Source organism: Neophocaena asiaeorientalis, unplaced genomic scaffold (genome assembly GCF_003031525.2).
Source record: "Neophocaena asiaeorientalis asiaeorientalis breed wild unplaced genomic scaffold, Neophocaena_asiaeorientalis_V1.1 scaffold137, whole genome shotgun sequence".
NCBI lineage: Eukaryota > Metazoa > Chordata > Mammalia > Artiodactyla > Phocoenidae > Neophocaena > Neophocaena asiaeorientalis.
Genome location: NW_020171804.1, coordinates 321,011 through 339,423, shown reverse-complemented (window position 1 = coordinate 339,423; position 18,413 = coordinate 321,011). Strand labels below are relative to the sequence as shown.

The 18,413-nt window shown below is 50.2% G+C and overlaps 1 protein-coding gene across 1 annotated transcript in view; it reads left to right on the top strand.

The window, feature by feature from the left end:
- The window catches only part of NUDCD3 (NudC domain containing 3), a 76,271-nt gene that overhangs the window by 37,582 nt on the left and 20,276 nt on the right, over positions 1–18,413 (top strand). The window contains exon 3 of the mRNA XM_024742634.1: positions 14,747–14,879. Within this exon, the coding sequence (XP_024598402.1) occupies positions 14,747–14,879 (133 nt within the window). The remainder of the gene's footprint in view (positions 1–14,746; positions 14,880–18,413) is intronic.

The following is an 18,413-nucleotide window of genomic DNA, read 5'->3' as shown; positions in this document are numbered from 1 at the left end:
CCCTGTCAGTGTACATACTTGTCTCCTTATTTTTATATCTCTCTTTCTGGAAATATATTAAAATCTTTGTACCTTTCTCTGAGAACCAGAGCATGGCGCCTGTCACCTGCACCTGTGATGCAATTAGCAAATCCTTCTAATAGGTGAATTCTGTGTCCCAGCTTGGATGTGTGCTGGAGGAGGTGTTCCTACATTTGTGATTGATTGGTTGACTGTGAGCCCCCAGCTTCTTCTGTCTCTCTCTTGTGATGATGGGTGTGTCCTTCCCCCAACGCTAGCACCACTCAGTCGTTACCCTTCATCTTTAAGCTCTGTTTCCAGTTATTCAGCCTCATACACCGGGCCACTGATTGAACCTGCTGTCATTTGTTTATTCACCCTCACTGGCTACTAGATAATCTCTGATGTGGTGTCCTCCTCACTCTGTGACCCCCTTTCTACCCCAGGACCCTCTCTCGACTCCCTGACCTCTCCTGACCATGGTGCAGTTCCTCTCCTGCGTGTGTGATAGGTTCTCTTAGGCAGCGGCTTGCACACTGTCTTGGCTGTGCCCTCAGGTTCCCGGTACCAACATGGGGGCAGCGCCATGAAGCTGTGCTGGCTCTTTCTCTGCAGTACAGCTTCCCATTGTCTGTTCCATTTTGCGTTCTGTTCCACATGTAGATTTTATGCCCTGTGCTCTGAGAAGTGTTGTTCTAGGGTGTGCACCCTCCAGTGGTGTGCGCAGAGTTATGTTCCTCCTGCCCTGCTCTCTGATTACCTCAGTGGTTTCCTTTCCTTTTTGTCAGTCGATGGGTGAGTCCGTCATTTTGGTCATGATTGCAGTTACTCGGGAGACCACGCAGCCCTATGCTCAGTGGCAGTTCGGGTTCCTCCTCTCTGAATGTCCTCCCTATAGCCCTTGCCGACGTTCCTATTTCTGTTACTGATTTGTAGAAATTGTTTATATGTTCCAGTTCTTTGTTGGTTATGTGTCACAGATCTTCCTCCTCTCTGTGGCCTACCTTTTTTTTTTCCCCCAATTCATTTATTTATTTATTTTTGGCTGCATTGGGTCCTCGTTGCTGCGTGCGGGCTTTCTCTAGCTGTGGCAAGTGGGGGCTACTCTTCGTTGTGGTGCGTGGGCTTCTCATTGCGGTGGCTTCTCTTTGTTGTGGAGCACGGGCTCTAGGCGCACGGGCTTCAGTAGTTGTGGCATGCGAGCTCAGTAGTTGTGGCTCACAGGGTCTAGAGCACAGGCTCAGTAGTTGTGGCGCATGGGCTTAATTGCTCCACGGCATGTGGAATCTTCTCGGACCAGGGCTCGAACCTGTGTCCCCTGCATTGGCAGGCAGATTCTTAACCGCTGCACCACCAGGGAAGTCCCTGTGGCCTATGTTTTAACTTTGTGTACTCATGGGGCCTTCTCATACAGAAGTTTTACATTTAGTTTAGAGTTTTATTTTAAATTTATTTATTTTATTTTTGACTGCGTTGGGTCTTTCTTGTTGCGTGCGGGCTTTCTCTAGTTGCGGCGAGCGGGGGCTACTCTTCATTGCGGTGCATGGGCTTCTCGTTGCGGTGGCTTCTCTTGTTGTGGAGCACGGGCTCTAGGTGCACAGGCTTCAATAGTTGTGGCTTGCGGGCTCAGTAGTTGTGGTGCACGGGCCCTCGAGTGCAGGCTCAGTAGTTGTGGCACATGGGCTTAGTTGCTCTGCAGCATGTGGGATCTTCCTGGACCAGGGCTCGAACCTGTGTCCCCTGCATTGGCAGGTGGGTTCTTAACCACTCTTAGTTGCGGCATGCATGCGGTGTCTAGTTCCCCGACCAGGGATCAAACCCGGGCCCCCTGCGTTGGGAGCGTGGAGTCTTACCCACTGGACCACCAGGGAAGTCCCTATTCTCTGCATTATAATCCAGTGCTGTTTTATATATTTAGCCACTCATATCAGTTCCAGCTCTGCCCATTGGGAGCTCTCCGGTTGGCTTCTTTGTCCTTTTGACATTCTGCATCCTGTGGTTTTTTGAGCACTTCCTTACTTTCTGGCACTGCCAGGTGCTCCAGGCTCATCTCGTATTTTCTCTTCCACCCATTCTCCAAGGAGCCTGATTGCTTTGTGTGAGGACAGTGTTTAGAAACCGTATGTGGCAGTGGATGAGCTCACTGCTGCTGGGCGCCCCTGCCTCTGGGCCCTGTCAGTGTACATACTTGTCTCCTTATTTTTATATCTCTCTTTCTGGAAATATATTAAAATCTTTGTACCTTTCTCTGAGAACCAGAGCATGGCGCCTGTCACCTGCACCTGTGATGCAATTAGCAAATCCTTCTAATAGGTGAATTCTGTGTCCCAGCTTGGATGTGTGCTGGAGGAGGTGTTCCTACATTTGTGATTGATTGGTTGACTGTGAGCCCCCAGCTTCTTCTGTCTCTCTCTTGTGATGATGGGTGTGTCCTTCCCCCAACGCTAGCACCACTCAGTCGTTACCCTTCATCTTTAAGCTCTGTTTCCAGTTATTCAGCCTCATACACCGGGCCACTGATTGAACCTGCTGTCATTTGTTTATTCACCCTCACTGGCTACTAGATAATCTCTGATGTGGTGTCCTCCTCACTCTGTGACCCCCTTTCTACCCCAGGACCCTCTCTCGACTCCCTGACCTCTCCTGACCATGGTGCAGTTCCTCTCCTGCGTGTGTGATAGGTTCTCTTAGGCAGCGGCTTGCACACTGTCTTGGCTGTGCCCTCAGGTTCCCGGTACCAACATGGGGGCAGCGCCATGAAGCTGTGCTGGCTCTTTCTCTGCAGTACAGCTTCCCATTGTCTGTTCCATTTTGCGTTCTGTTCCACATGTAGATTTTATGCCCTGTGCTCTGAGAAGTGTTGTTCTAGGGTGTGCACCCTCCAGTGGTGTGCGCAGAGTTATGTTCCTCCTGCCCTGCTCTCTGATTACCTCAGTGGTTTCCTTTCCTTTTTGTCAGTCGATGGGTGAGTCCGTCATTTTGGTCATGATTGCAGTTACTCGGGAGACCACGCAGCCCTATGCTCAGTGGCAGTTCGGGTTCCTCCTCTCTGAATGTCCTCCTTATAGCCCTTGCCGACGTTCCTATTTCTGTTACTGATTTGTAGAAATTGTTTATATGTTCCAGTTCTTTGTTGGTTATGTGTCACAGATCTTCCTCCTCTCTGTGGCCTACCTTTTTTTTTTCCCCCAATTCATTTATTTATTTATTTTTGGCTGCATTGGGTCCTCGTTGCTGCGTGCGGGCTTTCTCTAGCTGTGGCAAGTGGGGGCTACTCTTCGTTGTGGTGCGTGGGCTTCTCATTGCGGTGGCTTCTCTTTGTTGTGGAGCACGGGCTCTAGGCGCACGGGCTTCAGTAGTTGTGGCATGCGAGCTCAGTAGTTGTGGCTCACAGGGTCTAGAGCACAGGCTCAGTAGTTGTGGCGCATGGGCTTAATTGCTCCACGGCATGTGGAATCTTCTCGGACCAGGGCTCGAACCTGTGTCCCCTGCATTGGCAGGCAGATTCTTAACCGCTGCACCACCAGGGAAGTCCCTGTGGCCTATGTTTTAACTTTGTGTACTCATGGGGCCTTCTCATACAGAAGTTTTACATTTAGTTTAGAGTTTTATTTTAAATTTATTTATTTTATTTTTGACTGCGTTGGGTCTTTCTTGTTGCGTGCGGGCTTTCTCTAGTTGCGGCGAGCGGGGGCTACTCTTCATTGCGGTGCATGGGCTTCTCGTTGCGGTGGCTTCTCTTGTTGTGGAGCACGGGCTCTAGGTGCACAGGCTTCAATAGTTGTGGCTTGCGGGCTCAGTAGTTGTGGTGCACGGGCCCTCGAGTGCAGGCTCAGTAGTTGTGGCACATGGGCTTAGTTGCTCTGCAGCATGTGGGATCTTCCTGGACCAGGGCTCGAACCTGTGTCCCCTGCATTGGCAGGTGGGTTCTTAACCACTGCGCCACCAGGGAAGTCCTAAATGATCGGTCGTTTCTATGCTATAAGGTGTTTTGTTAATACTTCTCTACTTGGATTTAATAAAAACATTTCCCTATAAAATTTTTAAAGACAAGAGTGTTTTTCACATATAGGTTTAGTTTTTTGCCCTTTGTCAGGCAGCCATTCTTTCCCACCCGTGTGCCACCTCGGTCTCCGTGGGAGGGGCTGGTTCAGGGCTGGGTGTTCTCCCTGGTGGCTATTTGCTCCGAGTGCCAGGATCACACTTGACATCAGCAGGGGCTGTTCTCCCCCCTTGTTTTTCTTCTTCTTTAGAATTATCTTGGTGATTCTTGGCATCCTTTTTGGTCTCTATTTTAATTCCCCTACCTCTCTTTTTTCTGGGCCTTATCCTCCTCTCTCTATGGTCTGGACTGGAGAGATGCAGGCGTGCCACCTCGGTCTGTGGGTGAGGTCGTCCAGTCGGTGGGACGGTCAGGAAGATGTTGAGAGAAGAGGACAGCAGACAGCTTCCAGGATGAAAGGGCATTTGGTTTCTTCCTTGAGGAGTTGCGGGTGGTGGTTTATGGGAGGGAAGCACTGGATAAAGTCACACAGAGCATGCCTGTCAGCAGGTGCACTGTGCGCATGCACTTCCATGTGATTCTCACCTAAGAATCCTGGGAGGTGAAAAGGAGATGAAGAACCTGCAGCCCAGAGAGGGCGTGAGCGGTCGTAGCTAATCATCCTGAGTCCCTTGTGCGTCTGCTGTTCCATGCTGCCCCTTCCCGGGATGGAGCCCCTGGGAGTGGAGGAGCCCGCATCCCAAGTGACCTGACCACATGTCCTAGTGATAAGAGTCGCCACGCCTCGCCTTGCTCCCCATCTCAGGGTGTCCACGTTCTCCGTGCCTCCCCCCGCCCCCCCGAAGTCCCTCAGTGCTCGCAGGTACTGGGCAGCCTGGCGCTGGCAGCTAACACTTTGCACCTTTCATCTTGGGCTGGGCACACGACTTTCCCGGATTGGGCTGTAAATTCTTTGACAGTGATAGTGGTGGTGTCATTAACCAGTTCATTTTGTCACCAGGACAGAGGTGGCCAGCCGATTGTATGGCCTGAGGCTTGCCCCTCAACCCTGACACTTTCACCGCCTCTTCACCTGGGCCCAGGGAAGCCCTCCTCAGCCCTCCCAAGTTTCCTTCTTTCCTATTTTTTGATTTTTACTTTCAATAAAAGTAACGCCGATCTCTTTCCTCCAGTGTGGTACTTTTCATTCGTCACAACTTGGTCCACCTGAAGCAGGAGTTGATGAACTTCACTTATTATGGGATGTCAGCATCAGAAAGAGCAGACCCTGTGGGTTCAGAGCCACTCTGCTGTGTCCTGACATGCACATCACATGTGCACATTGCATGCCTGCGTACGGCAGCCCCAGAGACCACCATGTCATCTGTTGGTGAGACAGCTGAGGACTGCTCACCTCGGGAGGGACAGCACCACCTCCAGAGCTCTGACAGCCTCTCGGAGGGGGTGGTAAGGCCAGAACTTGTTGAGAATTAGAAGTTTGATATATATAAGGTGGGTCTTTCAATGTGAGAACGTGGGGTGGGAGTCTTGATTAGGACTGGGTGAGGACAGTCAGGATTGGTGGAAACTGCAAGGCTACGATTTTGAGGGATTCAGAGGCTGGGTGTAAAGTGGGGGTTGAGTTTACATTCATGGAAGAGTTGAGGGCTCTTTGGGGAAGTTGCTGTAATGAATAGTCAGTGCTAGTGACGGCAGGGGCTGAGTGCTGAGGCTTGTTGATGTTGCGGCCAGGTGTGGCTTCTAGTCTGCATCTGTGGTGAGCGTGTGGCAGTGCTCGGTTCTCACGCACGCATCTGGTTTGGGTTCCGTTTCATCCCCTCACTGGGCCTCTTGCCCCTTGTTACGCTGTCTCCACGGGCAGCTTCTGATGCAGGCGATTCTGACAGGTGGCTGTGTTGCTGGGTTCACCCCTTCTGAGGTTTGGGTGTTGTTTCCCTCCGGTCTAATTGCAGGCTGTACCTCACTTTATTGTGCTTTGCTTTACCGTGCTTCACAGATACTGTGTTTCCTACGAGTTGGAGGTCTGCGGCAGCCCTCTGTCAAGCAGACCTTGCAGCACCATTTTCCCAGCAGCGTCTGCTCACTTCAGGTCTCGGTGTCACATTTTGGTACTTCTCCCAATATTTCAAACCTTTTCAATATTATTATATTTGTTATAAATACAAAACTTAACGGATGAGGAGTTGCTTCTTACGGATGAGCAAAGTGGTTTCTTGAGATGGAATCTACTCGTGAAGACGCTGTGAAGATTGCTGAAATGACAGCGGAGGATTTAAATATTGCATAAACTTAGCAGCAGGGTTTGAGAGGATTGATTCCAATTTTGAAAGAAGTTCTCCTGTGGGTAAAATGCTGTCGAACAGCATTGCCTGCTAGAGAAATCATTCGTGAAAGGAAGAGTCAATCGATGCGGCGGACATCATTGTTGTCTGTTTTAAGAAATGGCCACGGCCACCCCTGCTTTCAGCATCCACCACCCTGATCAGTCAGCGGCCACCAACACCAAGGCAAGACCCTCCACCAGCACGAAGATTATGCCTCGCCGAAGGCTCAGATGATGGTCAGCATTTTTTAACAATAAAATATTTTTAATTAAGGTATGTACATTGTCTTTTTAGACATAATGCTGTTGCACACTTAACAGACTACAGAATAGTTATATGGTGTAGTGTAGAGGACACATAACTTCTACGCGCATTAGGAAACCAGAAAATTCATGTGACTCACTTTATTGTGGTGGTGTGGTGGTCTGGGACAAAGCCCACCGTATCTCTGCGGTGTGCTTGTATTCCTCAATTGGGAAGTGTGTTGGGACTTGAAATAGTAAAGCTGGTCATAACTGTCCTGATTTTGGATGACTAGGAATAGAAAATTGAGTTAAAGACTAAGAATTCAGCATATTTATGGAGTAGATTATCTAGTTTTTTTTTTAAAATGTATATTTCATATTTATATACTTGTAAAAAATTGGAATGCCTCCTTCCCTTGTTGAAGTAATTAACACGATTTAAGAAAAAGTTTCACTATAACCAACTTATATCTTTAGTTAATTAGAAGAGTTCATAGTAAATATTGATTATGTTTTTGTTGGCTGACCATCTGATACAGATTGTCAAAGACGTTCCCTAAATTTGCATTTTTACCTGTCAGATGATTCATGGGCTTATCATGAGACTCCAAGCACCTTGCCTCATTTATTTTAGGTAAATATAGAATCCTCTCATATTTTTAACTGTGCTACAGAATTAATTTTACAATGTTAAAAGCACATTTTCAAAATATACTTTTTGTAAGAATTTTTTTTTATTAAACTGAGCCTTCCTGACAGTGTCTTGGCCATGAGTGGGCGCTAGGGAATGGAAGGCATCCTGGAGGAGCTAGGCTGGTGCACGCAGTGACCACGGGCCAGTCCTGTCCCCAGCTGGCCCCTCTGTGTTCCTCAGCTGGACTTTCCCTTTATATTTAGACAAGCTCCTGGTACAACTGGTCAAGAGAAGAAAAGACTACACAGGGAAACCATGCTGAATGCAAAGGGAGCAATAACTCCAAAAAGTAGAGATTAAAAACTTAGAGTATTCCTGTTAGAAAATAGGCGCGACGACACCCTTCAGACCTCAAGGAGGTGAGGAGCTGTGAAGATCTTTTGGTGGTAGTGATGGAGCTTGAGTTAAACATCTGGAAGGAAGTAGGAAGACAAGTTAATAAACCAGGAGAAGTCGTTTGTAAACTATGAAACCAACGAAGAATTCTTATCAAAAGTTTATAGAGAACTTCTTCAAACCAGGGAAAGCACAAACAAAAGCCATGGCAGGAATTTCACAGAAATGAGTCGCATATACGGCCAGTTAACATTAATACGCAGAGAAATGTGAATCAAGACCATACGGAAATACTATTTTTTATATATTTTTACTTCGTAAAACTTTAGAAAGTGTGACAGTGTTGAACATGACCCCGTGGGTTGACGGGACCCCGTGCACACCACTGGTGCATGGTGAATTGGGGCAGCCCTTGGAAATGAGTTCGCGCTGCCTCTTAAGGGTGGGTTGCTTACTTTTACACTCTTGACCCAGCAGGCCCACTCCTGGGTGCATAACCAAGACAAACCCTTCAGGTTTTGTGACACAAAAAGGAAAGCGTAGCATAACGAATGTCCACGAGGTTTCCCCCCTTCCTTGTTAGCAGCATGTCATGATTCGTGTTTCATTTCTGTCCCTAATCCCAGACTTTTTTTTTTGATATGGCAAATCCCAGACTTCACCCATATATATACTTCAGTAAAAAAAAAATAAGGGCTTAATGTAATTATCGTAACTTATAAATTTATGGTTCCTTATAATCATCTAATGTCCAGTCTGTGTTCACTCTTTCCTGATTGTCTCAAAATGTCTTTTTTCAGTTAGTTTTTTCAAAATAGTATTCCAGCAGGTCCAAACATTACATTTGGTTGCTGTATCTTCTAAGTCTCTTAATTTAGAATCATTTCCCTTCTCTTTTTTCATTTTATGCCATTTATTTGTAAAGAAACTTAGAGTTTTGTCTATTGTAATTTTCCAGATTCTGGACTTGGCTGGTTTTATTTTTTTTTTTGGTGGTGTTGCTTTTCTGGCTGCGTTGGGTCTTCGTTGCTGCGCGCGGCCTTTCTCTAGTTGCAGTGACTGGGGGCTACTCTTCCTTGTGGTGCGCGGGTTTCTCATTGCAGTGGCTTCTCTTGTTGCGGAGCATGGGCTCTAGACGCACGGGCTTCAGTAGTTGCAGCATGCAGGCTCAGTAGCTGTGATACGTGGGCTCTAGGGCACATGGGCTTCAGTAGTTGTGGCGCATGGGCTCAGTAGTTGTGGCACACGGGCTTAGTTGCTCTGCAGCATGTGGGATCTTCCCGGACCAGGGATGGAATCCGTGTCCCCTGCATTGGCAGGCGGATTCTTAACCACTGCACCACAGGGAAGCCCCAATGTACATGGTTTTGATGAAGATGTTCTCTGTCCCTTGTGCTCCCTATAGTCTAGTGATTAGACCTGTGGGGTGGGGTGGATTTAAGGCCCAGCGTTGGTGCAGGACTACAGCAAAGGTGAGGCTCTCTCAGGAGGTGCCTGGTATCTGGCTGTTGCGGACATAGGTGATTTTCTGATCCTTCCGTGGGCAGACTCCCATCTGCCGCTCACCTAGCGCTCAGCGTCTGTCAAGGGATGCTGCCCAGCCTCAACGTTTCCATTGTAGTTTACACAGTGGTGATTTTCTCATTCTGTTATGCCTTCATTTATTATCTTATAGAGGGACTTGGCTTTTCTGGAATCCTTATAGAGGGACTTGGCTTTTCTGAAATTCCAGTTCCTGTAGAACCTTTTTGTTTTTTAAATTAATTTTCAGACTGAGCTATGCTCTGCTCACCAGAGGTGACCACTGGGGTTTTATGAGCTCATGGATCTTTAACTATTTCACATTATTCTTTTTGATTCTCAAATTGTCCCATCTTTGGCCAGCAGGAGCCCTCTGGGGGTCCCGTGTGCCTCTCGTGGGACCCTCCTCACCTTGAATGGCATCTTTGCTCTCAGGGGACTACTTAGCTTAGGCCGGCTGGAGACTAGCCACCTCTCCACAGGGGCTCTGGTCCTGTTGGTAAGGCAGGCCCGCTACTATCTGGGGAGACCGATTGGTGGCAGTTGCTAAACTAGTGAGATCAGTGTAGATAAACTTATTGATGTGAGATTTTTAAAAAGAAACTCAAGGGTAGAACTGGAAGCTTATTAGGCAGAATGCATAACTTCCCTCCCTGAATGCCCCAGAAGGTCAAGAAATCTCTATTCATAAAAGTCACTTGTTGAGTCTTGCGTCCGTAGGCAGACTTTCTAACTGGGTGGGAAGGCACTGAAGAGGGCAGTGATCCAGCGCGCAGAGGGCGGTGACCCTGAACATTTTCCCGTTTGGGCCATTTTACACGTTTGTCTCGCTTATTCTTCTTGGCCACTCTTTGGGACAGAGCTGTCAGTGTTCTGGTTTTATGGTTGGGGACCAGGGACCGGAGTGCCATGACCTGCTTGAGGTTTCATGACTGGCACCCAGTGACATGGGGTCGGCCTTGGGCCTTGAGTGCTGTGGACACGGGGTTTTCAGTGACCACTGGGCCTGGTGTAGAGGGCTCTGAGCCCCGCACCTGGGGCCCGGTGGTGTTGGCTCCTGTTGCCTGAGGAGCTGAGAAGAGGCAGGTACTAGAAAGGATCCTGCAGGTGGGGGGCCCCAGAGGAGACTGGGCAGGAGGCTGGGGAGGACGGTGGGGCGCCTGGCGCAGAGCGCCCTCTGGGCAGGTCATGTGGACCGACGCTGCCATCTGACGCTTTCCTTTCTCAGCTGCAGAGGTGAAGTGTGACATGGTGTGGCGTGGTCATCCCAGGCAGTCACAATGGCTAAGGATCCAGGCCCCGACAGTCACACTGCAGTGCTGAGAATGCTGCCCGGGGACCTGCTTCCAGGAGGGCACAGTTGGTGCTGGGCTTCCGAAGCAGGGAGTTGGGGCTCCGAGGTGGGCAGGTGTTCTAACAATGCTCACTTTGTATGGGTTGGAAGATGCAGAAATCCAGAGGAAAAATCACTGTGTTTCCAATGGCTGCCACCCACATGTGGGATATGGTGGGGTCAGTGAGAAGAGAAGGAAGTCGATGAGAGATGGAGCTGGGCTGTGAAGAGAGAGGATGAGCTGCTGTCTCCTGACCACCTAATACACCCCGTACACGCACACACACCACAAACGTGCGTATAGCACACGTGCACACCACACGTACACACCATGCACGTGCTTACAGCACACATGGTCACATGATGTGCTCATGCACACGCACCCATGCACGACACGTGTGCTCGTACACGCATAAGCCCTGGCCCCTCCCACTGGGTTCAGGGGCAGTGGCATCTACAGGTGGGTAGGGAGGTGTGGCCAGAGCTGTCACACCTGGGCACCACTGAGGACGGTGGAGAGGTGGCCTTTGCCTTAGGTCATGAGGGGCAAGTGTGAGTGTGTGGAGGCAGGATGTTCCAGGGTGAAAGCAGCTCTTTCTGGCTCTGGGAACCTGGTGAGCACTGCCCAGCACCTGTCTTCACGTAGGGGGAGCCACCCCCAACCCCGGGAGCCTGGGAAGGGGCCTGAGAGCAGCCCCGGCTTCTCCCCGAATTATAACCCATTCCCTGTATGGGCTCCAGCCTGCTGCACAAAAGCCTTTATCTGGGGGCTGTGACCCCTTTTACCCGCGACGACTCCTCCTTGCCACTGGCTGTTCTAATTCCCACGCTGCCGTGGCGCAGGGGCGTGGAGGGGGAGAGTGGGGGCGGCCTGAGCTCATCCCCCACCTGTGCAGGTGATGCTGGCTGTGGGCGTCTGCCCAGCAGAGCCGGTTCCTTGGAGACACAGGGCCTGGCGTTTCCTTTAACACGGTCGCAACCCTGTAATCCACTGCTGCGGCTCCAGGCGTGGGGGCTGCAGTGAGGCCTGTGGCCAGCGCCGCCCGCCACCGCCGCGGCGCCCTGGCTGCTGACTCACGCTCCTCCTTCCCCCTTCCCCACCCCCAGCGCTGGCCAGCAGCTGCAGGGGGGTGGCCGCAGGCTGGTGGGGGACAGGGTGAGGGCGGGGGCCCAGAGCACCTGCACATGGCAGGAGACTTACTGTTGGGCACTGTTGGCTGGAAGTAATCAACTGTATTTAAAGAGAAGGTGGATTTTTAGAGTTAAAAACGCCCAGCAGCTTGCTGATCTGTGCTGGGAGCGACTCTCCTGGCTCCGCTGGGAAGAGGCTGCAGGTCTGGGGGGAGGGGGGCAAGCGCCTGCTGAGCCGCGCCTCTCCTGCTCTGGGGGAGGGGGTTCCCTGAGCACAGCCGCCCTGGGGTGGAGGGTGGCCCCTTGAGGAGGTGTGACCTCATGGCATCTCCCGTCCTCTGCTGTCTGCTGGCCGTCCTGGTCGGAGGGCCCATGTGGATGGCAGCCGATAAGGGCTTAGCCGTATGTCATGGGAAGTAGCTGTCCCCCCACTTTGAGGGTCCTTAGGTTTATTTCCTAACCTCTGCCAGTGCCAGGCCACATAGGCTTTTATTTTGTGTGTGGGTATTTTATTTCCGTGTTTTCATAACCTTGATTATTTCATACAGGTAACGTACACACACGATTCAAAAGGCCATGCAGAGAAGATGTACGGGGAGGGTCAGGCCTCCTCCCACCCCTCCTGTTACTTGGTGCTCATTGGCGGTATTCTGTGCACGTTCAAGTGTTTGTCAGATGTGAGCTTTACAGCTGCAGTAGGTGCTAGAGCGGGGAGGAAGCCTGTGGGTCAGGGACACGTGGGTATTGGGCCACCCTGTCCCCCAGACCTGTTTCAGGGGCTCAGCAGGCAAGCAGGCTGGCGTGGCCACTGGAGAGCTCCCGGGAGTGGGGGCCACAGGGCAGATCACCGTCTCCTGTCAGTGTGTTCTTAAAGAGAGCTCTTTTTCTCCTGGTGGTAAAGTGTCTGCATGTTGTAGGGAATTCGGACAATACCTAAAGATACAGAAAAGAAAATCAAACTGCTTGTGATCCTGCTACCCAGAGACAACCACAGAGGCTTAATGGACTTCCTTTTATACATACACACACGTCTTTGTGTGTGTGTTTTCTTAGAAGACTGAACCTGTACCATGCACAAAAGCTGCATGTCCTCTGTCAGTTCTGTAGTATATTGAAAGCTTTCCTCGCATCACTGCAGCCCCTCTGCAGACGCTTGCATTTGGTGGCATCCGCATCAGGCTTACTCTGACCACCCTGTGGCCAGGCTTTGGCCGTTCCCGTCTCCTTTGCCCCACCCTGCTTCCTCTGTGGCTCTAGGGCCCCACAGGGGCCCGCCATCCCTCCCTGGCCACGTGAGCAGGTAGTTTGGGGCTGGCATCTGTTCTGATTGGTCAGTGCCCAGCCCTGCCCCTGACCTAAACTGCTGCAAAAAGTACCACAAACTGGGTGGCTTAGATCAACAGAAATAAATCCTCCCGTAGTTGTGCAGTCGTAAGTCCAGGATCAGGGTGTTGTGGGGCTGCATTCCCTTTGGGACTCTGGGTAGAACCTTTCCTTGCCTCTTCCAGCTTCTGGGGTGGCTGACAGCCCTCAGCGTCCCTTGACTTGGCAGCTGCCTCGCCGTCGCCATGTGGCTGTCTTTTCCCCGAGTCTCTACATGTTGTCCCTCTGTGCGTGTGTCTTCGTGTCCGGATCTCTCTCCCTTTAAGGACGCGGTCCCATTGGATCAGGGCCCACCCTAATGACCTCATTCTAACTGGATTACCTCTGTGTAGACCCTGTCTCCAAAGGAGGTGCTGAGAGTTAGGACTTCAGCGTATTAATTTTGGGGGACATGGTTCAGCCTGTAGCAGCCACCAGTTTACCAGCCCAGAGAGCCTGGGCTGTGATGGACGCCCAGCCTCAGATACAAGGTGTGTAAAGCATACCCACAGGAGGTAAACATGTTCTTGGCTTAAAACTTTTGCCAGAAAAAGTGCGTCCTCATTAACCACCGCTCCCAACTCCTCCTGACCAGAGGTGAGGGGCTGATGGGGTACATGTGTTCTTGACCCTTTTCTGGGTGTTTCCATCTGCACACATGCAGATGCTCACAGTGAGGGGAATCTCATCCGTCGGCCGCTCCCTCCAGGTGCATCTGCTGGGCTCTCCGGGGGCAGGAGAAGGTGGCCGAATGAATCTGTTTTGGGGGATGTCCTTCCTCATAGGTGTTGCCTGCTCCCCGACTAAGCTTCTGTCTTTAATTTAGATCTAAAACTCACTATGATGGACTCTACACTTATTTTTGTATGGTGTTCATACTATCATTAACACTGTTAAATTCTGTGGCAAGTCTTTTATTGTATTTTATTTTTAACATCAGCTTCTTGGCCATGCCTGTTTGCATCTGTGCTGGGTTGGTAATGCGTGTACAGGAGGGTTTGGCTGACTGGGTTTTTTCTAGGCTGTCTCATAAGCACACTGCTCGCATCTTAGGAAAGCCTGCAGTTTAGTGCATTGCCTTGGCTTTCATTTATTTACCGAGAGAAAATGGAGGCTGGTGTTAGTACGCAGGCTTCTCACTGCGGTGGCTTCTCTTGTTGCAGAGCATGGGCTCCAGGTGTGTGGTCTTCAGTAGTTGCAGCACACGGGCTCGGTAGTTGCGGCACTCAGGCTCTAGGGCGTGCAGGCTTCAGTAGTTGTGGTGTGTGGGCTCAGTAGTTGTGGTTCTCAGGCTCTAGAGCGCAGGCTCAGTAGTTGTGGCGCACGGGCTTAGTTGCTCCGTGGCATGTGGGATCTTCCTGGACCAGGGCTCGAACCTGTGTCCCCTGCATCGGCAGGCAGATTTTTAACCACTGCACCACCAGGGAAGTCCCCTCAGGATTTTATTAATGAGGCTCTTTGGTTTGTGGGCTGGCCTGGTTTCTAAGCTTCATGAAGACCGGGAGGACCAGGCTGTGCCGTGGTCTATGGTGGCGGATACTTTCCCTAACCTTAAGGGTGCTGCACTCAGGGTCTTCTCCTTGGCTTTTCCCTTTGTTCCTGTGACCTCCCAGGAAGCTCGAGCTGGGGGGTCAGAAACGAAATCTCCCAGAGAGAGGGAGAGTTTTAGATGCAAAACCAAGTGAGATTAGGTGAAAATTCTCACAACCTAGAGACAGTATGTACCTGGGTTCCCCTGTGGCCTTCCTGCCCTGTGTGTGGGCCTGGGCTGTCATCTTACTTCTTGTTCTTTCTCAGGAGGCAGGAGCAGTTCCAGAGAAACCCCGACAGCTACAATGGTGCTGTGCGTGAGAACTACGCTTGGTCCCAGGACTACACTGACCTGGAGCTCAAGGTGCCGGTGCCCAAGCACGTGGTGAAGGGCAAGCAGGTAACCCCGGGGGTTCTTCCCAGCTTCTCTGCTCAGCTTCTTTCCTTGGGGCATAGGCTTCAGGCTGTGGGCTGCACTGGAGCTGGTCTCCCCGTTTCGCCACCAACACAAAACCACTTCTTTTCTGCAGTCACAAGCCTGCCACCCCATATCCTCTTTAACCACGTCAAGTATGAGACCCAGCTCAGCCCCCTATGTGAATAGAACCTGAGCTTTGTTGTTGCTTTTTAATGACAGTATTTTCATATCATTTATTGCCTTTAGTCTCTGCAAAAGCACTACAGAGTAGGCAAAGCAATTATTGTTATACCCATTTCATAGATGGAGAAAGTGGAGTCCCAAGAGGCAAAGCAAAGAACTACATGTTCTGTAGTGACAAGTGGACTTCCAGTCCTGTGCTCTGTGGAGTTGTAACATTTACAGCTTGAGTTGATTTCTCCATCTTAATGAGCTTGAGTGAGTAGAAATTTAATCTTTTAGCAGGAGAGAGATGTTTACTTGGGGACGTTGCTGAGAATAACATGATTGTAGCTCGTTGGAAACAGGTAGGCATCACTTTAAAGGAAAAACTCTCACGTGAAATGGGACATTGTTACTATAATCCGTAATATAAAAAATTCCGATATATGCCAGAAACTGTTTCCTTATTTCAGTCATAATGAGAAACTACAACGTGCAAAGTAAGTAGTATCTTTTATGTTTTATAGATCAGAAATTGAGGGCGAGAGAAGTTACTTGGTTATCCAGGTGACATGGAAAAGTCACCATGTGTCTCCGTCACTCTTGCTGTGCCGGGGCCAGTGAGCACTGCCCGAATGTTTCTGAAGGAGTGAATGGCTGAATGGGTGCAGTGGTAAAGCCGTGGTTTGATTCTCGTGTGTTTGCTTCTGAAGCTCATGCTGTTTTCCCTGTGTCCCACTCCTCACTTGATAAAGCGAAATAACTGCTGGCTTCTTTCAAAGAGAAGGTCCCAGAGCAAGTAAAACAGAAATTGAGTTTCATATACATTTTCGAGAAACGATGGCCTGTAAAGTGGCTCCTGCTGGTCTGGGTACGTGTGTGGATCCAGGTTCTGGGCAGTGAGTGAGCCCCTCCAGGCCTCCCCTCCACCCCACCCCTGTCCTGAGGCCCCTGCTGCTCCCTCCCTGGTTCCCTAGGCTCTACCTAAAACAGGCCTGCCCTGTGCAGGAGTCCGGGTGGGGCCCAGGAAGCCTCTAAGAATACTGCTGCTTTCCGCCAGTGTCAGACAAATGCAGTTCATTCTGCGGCACGGAAGACAGGAGCCGGACAGGAGCCCCTGAGCCTTCACGGCTCCACGTGGGTGTGCGTCAGGGTGTCCTGGAGATGGTGGCTGCAGCAGCACTGTCTGCTCGTTCCTCCCTTTCTCCCTTTCCCACCCCATCCCAGGAGATCTCACCAAGGCTCAGCGACCAGTGACCCAATGGACTTTAGGATCCAGGTCAGACCAGGTAACTAGGGGTCATCCCTACAGAGTCCTACTTTTGATGACTGTGTTCCCGCTGATTGTGGTGGGTCATAGTGGGTGCAGGCTGACCTTCCTTGTCAGAATAGTTTGTTCAGCATCCTTTAGAGTTTTAGTGGGTCAGGTGTTGATTTTCATTTTGATTTTTGGTAGGATTGCCTTGTGTGTAGGCGAATAAATTATGAAAAGCGTTGGTAACTATACTTCACTACTTGGCTAAAAATGTTACAGCTTCCTGGTCTAATGTCTGTCTTCTAACTTCTCCATGAACTTCTGGAGCTTTCTCTGGAAGGACTTGTGTTAGGCCCAACCTAAAACTAGTTATTTTGGGGACTTCCCTGGTGGTCCAGTGGTTAGGACCCCGCGCTTTCACTGCCGATGATGAGGGTTCAATCTCTGGTCGGGGAACTAAGATCCCGTAAGCTGCGCTGTGCGGCCAGAAAGAAAAAAAAACAACTAGTTATTTTCTCTTTCTTTGACTTAAGAGACACAGGTTACCTGGCATCTCTTGCTGAACTTCCCACAGCCATCCGGGAAACCTTCCCATTGAAAACAGCATCTCAGATGTACACACTGGTCATTGGGGTGTCAGTCTCACGATGCTGCCCTGCCATGAGCGGTGTATTGTGAGGGGCCTGTCCTTCGTCTCATCGCGCTGAGGGACAGACCGTCATGCCTCAGTCATACCTATGCCTCCTAAATCCACTTGTTGTGACCTCTGGGAGGAGATGGCCTCGCTTTCACTGAGGATAACCCTGGGTTTTGCTCATTCCTGCATTAGACGTTTACTGACCACACGATGGTCCCCAAGACTCAAACAAGATCGCTGCTCTGGAGCTGACCTGCGTGGGGCTCAGCTGATGGCAGCAGGTGCGCCAGTACAGTTCCAGGGTGTGGCGGGTGCCGTGCGGAGCATAAACAGGCTGTTGGCACCCCTCGGGCCCTTCTTCCCAGCAGCCCTTCGAGGCGTTGCGGTGTGCACAGGGGGAAACGCGGAGACAGTGAGGGTCTCTCCAGGCTGGCTTGCTCTGGAGCCAGCGCTCCCATTACTCGCGGGGTGTGGATGAGCCTGGGTGTTTGTGACGCCGGGATTGGAAGAGGCGTGTTCCCCGTAAGGCATTTATTTATCTAGTGTTGGCACTTTGTGACACCTGCTGACTTAATTTACACTAGTCTCCTACGTGGTTGAATTTTTTTCTCCTTCAATAGTATTTTTCCCCATATCATTAAAAAATTGATGTATAATTGGCATACAATGTTATATTAGTTTCAGGTGTACAATATAATGGTTTGATATCTGTGTGTGCTGCAGAATGGTCACCGCAGTAAGTCTGGTTAACATGCTCACCATATTACAGAACTGTGTGTGTGTGTGATGAGAACTTCTAAGATTTACTCTCCTAGCAACTTTCAAATTCCAGGTCGCTTTTATACTGCAACCTTTGAAAAATGCATGGTCTCTCTAGTTCTTGGTGATCTAAAGAGTTTTAGGCATGCCTCACTTTAAACCTAGGGATAAGTTTATTTTGTATCTCTCGGCTTTTGCTGGCCTAAGGGTTTTTTCTGAGTTGCCACTTTCTTTCTGGGCTGGCTCCTTTCCAGCTCTTCCCTGTGGTACCTGTCACGGCTACCTGTCAGCAGTGTTTATTTTTGTCTGTGGCACCTATCCGATAGCATCATGCTGGTAGCTGTGATTGTAGCGGCTCAGCTGATGAAGTCGCAGTTGTTCTGGGTTTGTAGTTAGCTCTGTGTGTGAGGGGCCAAGGGTGTTGGGGGTAATGGGTAGATGTAGGAGCACTGAGGGTTAATGCAGGGGGGTCCTGGGCCCCCTCTTCTTCAGCTGTAGCTTGGTGCTTGAGGCCTCAGAACATTGCCCCTCCTTTACTCCTTGCGAATTTTTTCCCTGTGGAAAACGTATTTGCCTCTCAAGGGTAGTGGGGAACAGATAAACGCATGTGCGTAACGCTTTAAGTTCAAGCGTTCTTATTTTACATGCGACTGTTTTTTTTGTCTGTTGTTTTTATCATTTTGCTGGTGCATCTAACGGAAAA